A 9,556-nucleotide genomic window follows, 5' to 3' on the forward strand; every position below is an offset into this window, starting at 1 on the left:
GGGCGCGGTGGCTCAAGCCTGTAATCCCAGCACTTTGGGAGGCCGAGTCGGGCGGATCACGAGGTCAGGAGATCAAGACCATCCTGGCTAACCCGGTGAAACCCCGTCTCTACTAAAAATACAAAAAACTAGCCGGGCGAGGTGGCAGGCGCCTGTAGTCCCAGCTACTCCGGAGGCTGAGGCAGGAGAATGGCTGAACCCGGGAGGTGGAGCTTGCAGTGAGCTGAGATCCGGCCACTGCACTCCAGCCCGGGCGACAGAGCAAGACTCTGTCTCAAAATAAATAAATAAATAAATAAATAAAATTATGGGTAGGACACAAAAAAAAGGCCGGGCGCGGTGGCTCAAGCCTGTAATCCCAGCACTTGGGAGGCCGAGACGGGTGGATCACGAGGTCAGGAGATCGAGACCATCCTGGCTAACACGGTGAAACCCCGTCTCTACTAAAAAATACAAAAAACTAGCCGGGCGAGGTGGCGGGCGCCTGTAGTCCCAGCTACTCAGGAGGCTGAGGCAGGAGAATGGCGTAAACCCGGGAGGCGGAGCTTGCAGTGAGCTGAGAACCGGCCACTGCACTCCAGCCTGGGCGACACAGCGAGACTCCGTCTCAAAAAAAAAAAAAAAAAAAAAAAAAAGAAACGTTTATACAAGTCTTTCTTGCACTGAGTGTGTTCTGAATTGAACGAGTTTTCCTGCAGGATCTACGCCTCACCCTGTTTGGGACAGGTACAGGCAATCGTGAACAGAAGAGAGCAGTGCCTCTGGAGTGCAACTGCCGTGCTTCAAATCTCAGTCCTGCCACTTATTAGCATGCACCTTGGGCAGTTTACTTAGTCTCCATCCCTTAGTTTCTTCATCTGTAAAGTGGGATTAATAATGACATACCAATACCTAGCTCACTGATTTGTTGTAAACATTAAATAATGTCAAATAAACCACGTGCCTAGAACAGTGCTCAGCAGAGTAAACTTCTTACAAAAGACATTGGGCTGCCTACTAGTCCTCACCACAGGAAATGGCTTTCCCATATGCATTTGGTGACATAGTAAGAGGCCCAGGGATCTTTTAGTCCAGTAGTCTCAAATTTCAGTGTGTATCAGAATCATCCGGAGGGCTTGTTAAAACACAAATTTCTGGCCCACCCTCCCAGAGTTCATCATTCAGTAGATGTGGGCTGGGAGGCAGAATCTGCATTTCCAACAAGTTCCCAGGTGATGCTGATGCTCTGATCTGGGAACTATGCTTTGAGAACCATGCTCCAGTCCACATTCTCTCTCTCTCTTTCCTTTCTTTTTTCTTATTTATTTATTTATTTTTTGAGGCAGGGTCTCACTCTATCACCCAGGCTGGGTGCAGTGGTGCAATCACGGCTCACTGCAGGTTTGACCCCCGGGGTTCAAGTGATCCTCCCACCTCAACCACCCAGGTAGCTGGGACTACAGGCATGCACTAACATGCCTGACTAATTTTTCATATTTTTTTTTGTAGAGATGGGGTTTCACCATGTTGCCCAGGATGGTCTCAAACTCCTGGACCCAAATGATCTGCCCACCTTGGCCTCCCAAAGTGCTGGGATGACAGGCATGAGCCACCGTACCCAGCCTTCATCTGTATTCTCATTCTACAGACATGAAAACTGAGGCCCAGACCAGCTAAGCATTTTGACCGTGGACACCCAGAGCCACAGTGGAAACCAGAAGAAAACTGATTCCCGGGCCAGTGCTCTTTTGCTTCTGCTCGGTCAGAGGTGTGAGGTCCTTTGAGACAGTGGCCGGCTGCAGGCCCCTGGACAGATCCACACCTTCATAGCTGTGTGAAGGAGAGTTCCCACGTTGGCATAGCAGCCGCTGAGGAGCTGGTTTCCTGCCATCCACTTGAGAGCATCCTGGATGTTCTTGGGATCAATGAAGATGAATTTCTGAGCTTGGCCAAAGCATTTTGTGACAAAGGCTGTCAGCCTACATGGGTAAAGAGGAAAATGTAGCATGAAGGTGAATTTCCAGGTGAGGGTGCAATTATTTTTTCATGTATTTGGGTGCATACTTCCAGAAGGGGAGCTGAGGGAACATATGCCATAGCAGGCCTAGAAAACAGAGGCATGAATGGGCACCAGTGAGGACAAGAACAGGGGAGGCACAAGCTCAGGGAGAAGATCGAGGGACTTGACCATCCATGAGGGTGAAATAAGCAGTATTAAAGAGGTAGAAGACTGAGTGAAGAAGGAATGGGGTTAAGGGAGAGGTATTGGAATAGTTCCAGAGGGCTCAGGAATTATGCTCTGGAGTACAGAACTCATTGGGAATTGGGCGATATTACCATGTGTTTCCATTTCCATCTTGCTCCCCAAAGGCACTGTATGAGCCATTGCTGTGTTTGTACGTCAGCTCCTTCTGGTACCCTGGGAAGCCAAATGTGGTTTTAGATCACAGTGACAACTTCAAAAAACACCCCCGTGCTTTTCAAGGATATGGGACGCTTCAGGGGCTGGAATTCCCTGTATCTTATCAGTCTGTCATAGGGCCTAGTGGAGGAGAGGGTCCAAGAAAGAAAGATTGAACCAACTTACCTATCTCCAGGAAACCCACTGCCCGAGACCTGATTTCCTCTGTCAGCAGCCCTGCCTTCTCCAGGTACTGCAAGACATAGATGATGGGAGCAAACACCACCATGTTCTGCTCGCCACAGCCACTGGGCATCTGCACCAGACCATCTAGGTTCTGCAGAGCTGTGCCCATAATGTCTCCTGGGATCCAAAAGGAGAGAGAGAAGGTGGGGGTACAGAGAAGAAGGAACCCTCTAAGAGTTATCATCATTCACTTAACAAACATGTAGTAGCTATCATTTAGTAAGTACTTACTATGTGCCCTGGGAAGACAACAGTAAATCAAACTCAGTCTCTACCCTCAGAGAACTCACAGAGGAGCAAACCATTACAACACATTACAATTTTTATTCATTATAAACAATTTTAATACAGTACTACAATATCATACTGGATATGTAGGAGGTGCTAGAGGACACAGAGGTGCATAGGCTGTTTAAGAGAGTTCAGGGCTTTTAGGAAGACATGTCACTGAGCTGATGAGTGATGTGACAACACTTATATCACTTAGGCTCAATCTCTAAGTTATTCTACCACTGCACATATGTTCCTCACCCTCCAAATCACCAAGTTTCTCTAAAACACGGTCCTGACACTCTTCTCCAAGTTGTCATTGACCCCTTCCTATGCTTCCCAAGCCAGTGAGCCTGACATACGTGACTCATTAACATCTGCACTGTAGCCAACGAGCTCCATTCAAATCTACAAATGTGTCCTGAATGTCAACTATGTTGCAGGAACCGGACCAGGAACAGAAAAGAAAAAGATGTGGCCCTTGCTCTTCAGGAGACCCCAACACAGTGTGGAAGACAGACCTGTACAGACACTGAACTCTAACAGAACAAGACAAGCGCTAAGTCAGACTGATGAATAAAATAGACAACACGGAGACACTGTGACTGCAAAGGATCTCAACAGAGGGCGAGGGAGTAAAGAAAGAGCCTAACATTCACAGGGCTCCTACTACATGCTAGATATTGTGCTGGGCACTTTATATTGCACTTAATCTTCGCACCGGCCTGAGAGGTAGGTTATTATCACTGTTTTACGGACGAGGAAAGAAGGTCCAGAACTGTTCACTAACTTGTTCAGGGTCACACGGCTACTAAATGACAGGTTAGATATGATTTTGAAGTTCATGCTTTTCAATCCACTTCCTCCCTTGCCCAAAACAGTAAGTGTGCTGCCTATTGTAAATATGGTTGTATCTTCCCTAAACTATACCCAAATTCCTCATTTTTAAAAACGGCTGCTGCAAATATTTTGTCTTCCCTTCACCCGATTTATACTGTCTAAACCTAAATACATATCAAGCTTCAGTGACCTTAACTTCTTCCTACCCTGACTCGTTTCTTTTTTTTTTTTTTTTTTTTGAGATGGAGTCTTGAGTCGCCCAGGCTGGAGTGCAGTGGTGCGATCTTGGCTCACTGCAAGCTCTGCCTCCCGGGTTCACGCCATTCTCCTGCCTCAGCCTCCCGAGTAGCTGGGACTACAGGCGCCCACCACCAGGCCTGGCTAATTTTTTTTTGTAATTTTAGTAGGGACGGGGTTTCACCATGTTAGTGAGGATGATCTCGATCTCCCGACCTCGTGATCTGCCCGCCTTGGCCTCCTAAAGTGCTGGGATTACAGGCGTGAGCCACCGTGTCCGGACTCCTTTCCATTTTTAACTAGAGTACAAGTCTAATCCCATCGGTATTGTTGCCTACACTGTATTTCCCTCCTATATAAAATACGCTCTTTTTCCTTCAATCACTTGTCATTAGTCACACTCTCCAGATAGGTCTGCATGTCCCGCCCCACCCCACACCTTTGCAGCCTCCATTCTCCTTTTCGTTACTGAGCCAAGAATCTCTAACTGCTTACCCAGAACCGTAACATAAGCCTTGGTCGAGTCAGGAACAACGTCCACTGGGAGCTCCAGGGAGACAGATTCAGATGCCACCTTTCCTGTGAGAGGCAGAAAAAAAGGTGACACAATAGAAGATGGGGAATGGCAGGGGTTCTGAAGCCAAAATTGTAGAAGAACTTTCTATAATACAGGGATTTCTGTGCTAGGTGCTTTCTCTGGGACGCAGAAAGCACTGGGTACTATTCACAGTGATCTTGCTGAAAATAAATTCCACAGAGAGTCATCCTCGTGCTGCACACCTTCTCTTCTTCCTCCTGCCTCCCAGTTAACCAGCCCCACGAGGAATGGCACCCCAGACTCTCCTGTTCCTTCTGGTCCTGTGCATTCCTCCTTTTGCCTATGAAAATCTCCTGCCACCAGATGCGCTGGCTCACGCCTGTAATCCCAGCACTTTGGGAGGCCGAGGTGGGTGGCTCACAAGGTCAGGAGTTCGAGACCAGCCTGGCCAATATGGTGAAACCCTGTCTCTACTAAAAATACAAAAATTAGCCGGGCATGGTGGCATGCACCTGTAGTCCCAGCTACTCAGGAGACTGAGGCAAGAGAATTACTTGAACCTGGGAGGCAGAGGTTACAATGAGCTGAGATTGCGCCACTGCAATCCAGCCTGGAGGATGGAGCGAGACTCCATCTCAAAAAAGAAAAGCAAAGAAAAGAAAAGAAAATCTCCTGCCCTCTAAGGGAATTCTCACCACCAATCCTGCTCTGAGTCCACCCACCTTTTGGGCACAGCAATGAGCTGTGTGTCTTCTCCACCAGGACTCCTTCAGGCTGACATGAAGAGAGACACAGATAAAAACAACAAAGATGAACGTCAGGAGAGATGGCACTAAAGGGAAGGGAAGGGAGGCCCCTCGCTGTGCCCCCAGGGCTTCCCTCAGAACTGCAGAGAACAGCTTCTCATTGAAGCTCAGAAGAACTCCGTGTCAACCAAGGATGGGCCCTTTCTGTCAAGTTCTTTCTGGGCAAGCGCTAGAGCCAAAAACACAATTAGGCAACTTCTAAGGGGCAAGATTGACAATGGGCTTCATGACGGGACAAAAAAGGCAGCTATTGATGAAGACAGACATTTTAATTAGGGACACTAACATTCATTGAGTGCCTATGATGTGCCAGGTTTTAGGTGCTTTCATAGGCCATGGGTGTGGATTAGGCAAATGTTCAAGGGGCCAGGGAAGGAGAAAGTTGAAGCTGCCCAAATGGACTGGAGTACGGTTGCCATGAGAGACGAACTCGCAGCAAGAGGAGATGTTGAGCATCCCTCGGTTGGTTGCTGTCTCTACCTCTGAAGAAAACTCACTTTGACGAGAACTGGCTTGATGAGCGTGTCACTCCGGCCCTTTTGGGGAACAAACCCCTTCTGGCCCCCGCATGGTTCATTGCTGTCCAGAATCTTTGTACTAATAGTAAAGTTAATGTGACCTGAGAGAAAGAAGGAGAAGGGAAGCCATTAGCCCTACTGCCAGAGGTACCAGCGAGGTCCATTCCCATTTGGATCAGCGTTTCTGAAACTTTAATGGGGATCTTGCTACAGTGCGAACTCTGCTGCCACAGACCTGGGGTGGGACCTATATTGTGCATTTCTAACAAGCTCCCAGGTGATGCCAGAGAGGCTAGTCTGGTGTGGTAAGTAACCTCTAAGGGCCCTCAGAGATCCTTGCAGCCTGATATTTGCATCCCATCGAGTGTGGGCTGGATTGAGTGACTCACTTCTGTTAAAGAGAACAGGGCGAAAGTAATGAGTCTTCTGAGTTTAGGTTACAAAAAGACTGCAGCTTCCATCTTGGGTGCACCCCTTTTCTCAAACTGCTTGCTCTGGGGAAGACAGCTGTTGTGTGATGACGCAGCCCAGCGGAGAGATTCATGTGGTGAGATACTGAGTGAGGCCCCTAGCCAACAGCTAAGGTCAAGAACTGTGTCCTTCAGTCTAGCAGGCTGTGGGGATCAGAGACTTTGGGATGAGCTTGAAAGATCAATCCTCTCCTAGTCGAGTCTTCAGGTGAAACCACAGCCCTCACTGACAGCTTGAGTGCAACCTCATGAGATACCTTAAGCCAGAAGTACCCAGCTAAGCTGCACCCAGATTAATGACCCATAGAATCTGTTTGATAATAAATGTTTGTCCTTTTAAGACACTTAAGTTTTACAATAATTTGTCAAGCAGCATGAGATAATTCATACATATGAAGATCAAACTTTGAGTTGCAAGGATTTCACCTATGAGTGACTGACATCCCATAGGGTTGGGGGTGAGGATTAAATGAGTTAAAGATGAGGTGACTCATTCTTTTAATCCCAGTACTTTGGGAGGGTGAGACGGGAGAATCGCTTCAACCCAGGAGTTGGAGAGCAGCCTGGGACACATACCAAGGCCCCTTCTCTGCCAATTGAACTAGCCAGGCATGGTGGTGAAATGAGCCTATAGTCCCAACTACTCTGGGAGGCCTAGGTGAGAGGATCGCTTGAGCCTGGGAGGTTGAGGCTACAGTGAGCCATGACCACACTACCGTATTCCAGCTTAAATGACAGAGCAAAATCCTGTCTCTCTAAAAAAAATAAAAGGCCAGGTGCAGTGGCTCACACCTGTAATCCCAGAACTTTGGGAGGCCGAGGCAAGCAGGTCACCTGAGGTCAGGAGTTTGAGACCAGCCTGGCCAACATGGCAAAACCCCATCTCTACTAAAAATACAAAAATTAGCCAGGTGGGGTGGCACGCAACTGTAATCCCAGCTATTTGGGAGGCTTGGCAGGAGAATCACTTGAACCTGGAAGGTACAGGTTGCAGTTAGCCCAGATTGCACCACTGCACACCAGCCTGGGCAACAGAGTGAGACTTCCTCTCAAAAACAAATAAATAAAATAAAAATTAATTAATCAATTTAATGAGTTAATATACATAAAGCAGTTAGAATAGTGCCTGGCCCAGGGACTCTTATAGTAAGTCCTTGATTAGTTACATGACCATGTATTCCTTGTCCAGCTACAAATATTAAAAGCTCTCCCTTTCAAACTCAAAATATTCCTGTTTGAATAAATGTGGTCACCTATCAAAGAGTGTTTGTGTATTGACCTATAACAGCCTTAGGAGGGAGAAAAATAGAGGTAAATAAAACAAAGAGGGAGGAGGAAGCAAAGCAGATGCGGCAGAGAAAAAAGACTGAGTGCTTAGTCACTGGGCTTCTGCTGCAGGCTTTCCTTGCCCGTCTACTGCTTCCCTCTCTTACCCAATTTGACAGCTGTGATGTTCCAGTGATAGATTTTAGCTTCATTAGCACAGAGACAACTGGAGATCTGAGAATCTGCCCGTGATTCTAGCTGGTACTCATGCGATTTAGCCAGGTCAGTCTGAACCTAAGGAGGAGGTTTAAGAGACAAAGGGTCCAAACGAAGGAGGTAATGCATAGAGGCCTGGGAAACCTGGGGCCGAGATACTGACATCTCTTCTCTTTCCCAGGGAAAATTGGGATGCTTCCAATTTAGAGACAAACTTATGCGGGAAGCGTGATTCCAGGGCTGACACCTGATTCCTGTATACCCAGCTCTCACCCTGATGCAATCCTTTAGGTAATTGAAGATGGTGGCAGTAAGACGAAAGGATTCCCCACGGACTACTGAGTAAGGGAGAGTCAGGTCCACAAAGAACGGCTTGAAAGCAGTTAGTCCAACAGTGGATGAAAGCCCGAAGCCTCTTGACTGGGAAGTGCAGAAACTCGTTGCCTTCCACTCGGTGATGGCGTCAGGAACTGTGACGTGGACCGCCTCCTTCCCGGAGTTACTGTGAGAACACAAGGACCCACGTGAGGCAGAGGCAGCGTGGGGCAAGGAGAACATTTGTGAATTAAGCCACAAATTCGGTGGGGTGTACTGGTTCATGCTTGTAATCCCAGGTCTTTGAGAGGCTGAGGTGAGCAGATGGCTTCAGCCCAGCAGATTGAGGCCAGCCTGGGAAACATAGCGAGACCCTATTTCTACCAAAATTTAAAAATTAGCCAGGTGTGGTGGTGCATGCCTGTAGTCCCAGCTACTTAGGAGGCTGAGGCAGGAGGATGGCTTGAGCCTAGGAGTTTGAGGCTGCAGTGAGCTGTGATTGCGCCACTGCACTCCAGCGTGGGTGACAGGGCAAGACCCTGTCCAAAAAAAAAAAATTACAAATTCATCTGCAGAAGTGAAATTGTTACTGTTGTTGTGTGGGGAGAAGTAAAGAGGCAACTGAAGAGGCGAGTGTCAGCGTGAATCCTGCAGTGAGTAAGGCTGCACTCATATGGAGCAGGGGGGCTGTGTGGGGAGTCAGGGGTGGGCATCTCTGTGCAAGCACGTCTGACAGAGCGGCTGGTGCCCTCTGAGTCTGTGAGGATGCGTGTTCTCAGGGCTTGTCAAAATGGACATGCAAGCAATGGGCAAAAACTGATGTCAATATGTACCTTTAAATGTGTGTGGTTCGGTAGTGAGAACACAGGGCCTGCAATGCGTGAGTGTGGGATTGTGTGGATTTGTTTTGAGTGGTTGTATATAAGAATTCAGGTAGGCCGGGCGCGGTGGCTCACACCTGTAATCTCAACACTTTGGGAGGCCGAGGCAGGTGGATCACTTGAGGCCAGGAGTTCGAGACCAGCCTGGCCCACATGGTAAAACCCTGCCTCAACTAAAAATACAAAAATTAGCCAGGTGTGCTGGCAGGCGCCTATAGTTCTAGCTACTTGGGAGACTGAGGCACAAGAATCACTTGAACCTAGGAGGTTGAGGCCTACACTGAGCCAAAATCGTGCCACTGCCCTCCAGCCTGGGTGACAGAGCAAGACTCCGTCTCAAAAAAAAAGAAAAGAAAAAAACGAATTCAGGAAAATAAATAAATTCCCACACCCCATCAAGCTTTCTTTGCTTAAGACTTAGAGCCATTAGGAATGCATCTGATTCTGAGTTTTGTACAGGCTCTATGTTGTAGAATCTTACGTTTTTTTCTGGTTGTTGTTGTTGTTACAGGGTTTTGCTTTGTCACCCAGGCTGGAGTGCAGTGATGTGATCTTGCTTCACTGCAGCCTCTA

The 9,556-nt window shown here is 47.9% G+C and overlaps 1 protein-coding gene across 1 annotated transcript in view; it reads right to left on the bottom strand.

The window, feature by feature from the left end:
• The window catches only part of A2ML1 (alpha-2-macroglobulin like 1), a 56,114-nt gene that overhangs the window by 16,889 nt on the left and 29,669 nt on the right, over positions 1–9,556 (bottom strand). The window contains exons 19-26 of the mRNA XM_023192405.1: positions 8,061–8,289; positions 7,739–7,865; positions 5,815–5,936; positions 5,234–5,285; positions 4,469–4,552; positions 2,567–2,743; positions 2,317–2,398; positions 1,802–1,958 (exon numbers count right to left, since the gene is read on the bottom strand). Of these exons, the coding sequence (XP_023048173.1) occupies positions 1,802–1,958; positions 2,317–2,398; positions 2,567–2,743; positions 4,469–4,552; positions 5,234–5,285; positions 5,815–5,936; positions 7,739–7,865; positions 8,061–8,289 (1,030 nt within the window). The remainder of the gene's footprint in view (positions 1–1,801; positions 1,959–2,316; positions 2,399–2,566; positions 2,744–4,468; positions 4,553–5,233; positions 5,286–5,814; positions 5,937–7,738; positions 7,866–8,060; positions 8,290–9,556) is intronic.

The sequence above is a fragment of the Piliocolobus tephrosceles genome, chromosome 10, assembly GCF_002776525.5.
Source record: "Piliocolobus tephrosceles isolate RC106 chromosome 10, ASM277652v3, whole genome shotgun sequence".
Classification (NCBI taxonomy): Eukaryota; Metazoa; Chordata; class Mammalia; order Primates; family Cercopithecidae; genus Piliocolobus; species Piliocolobus tephrosceles.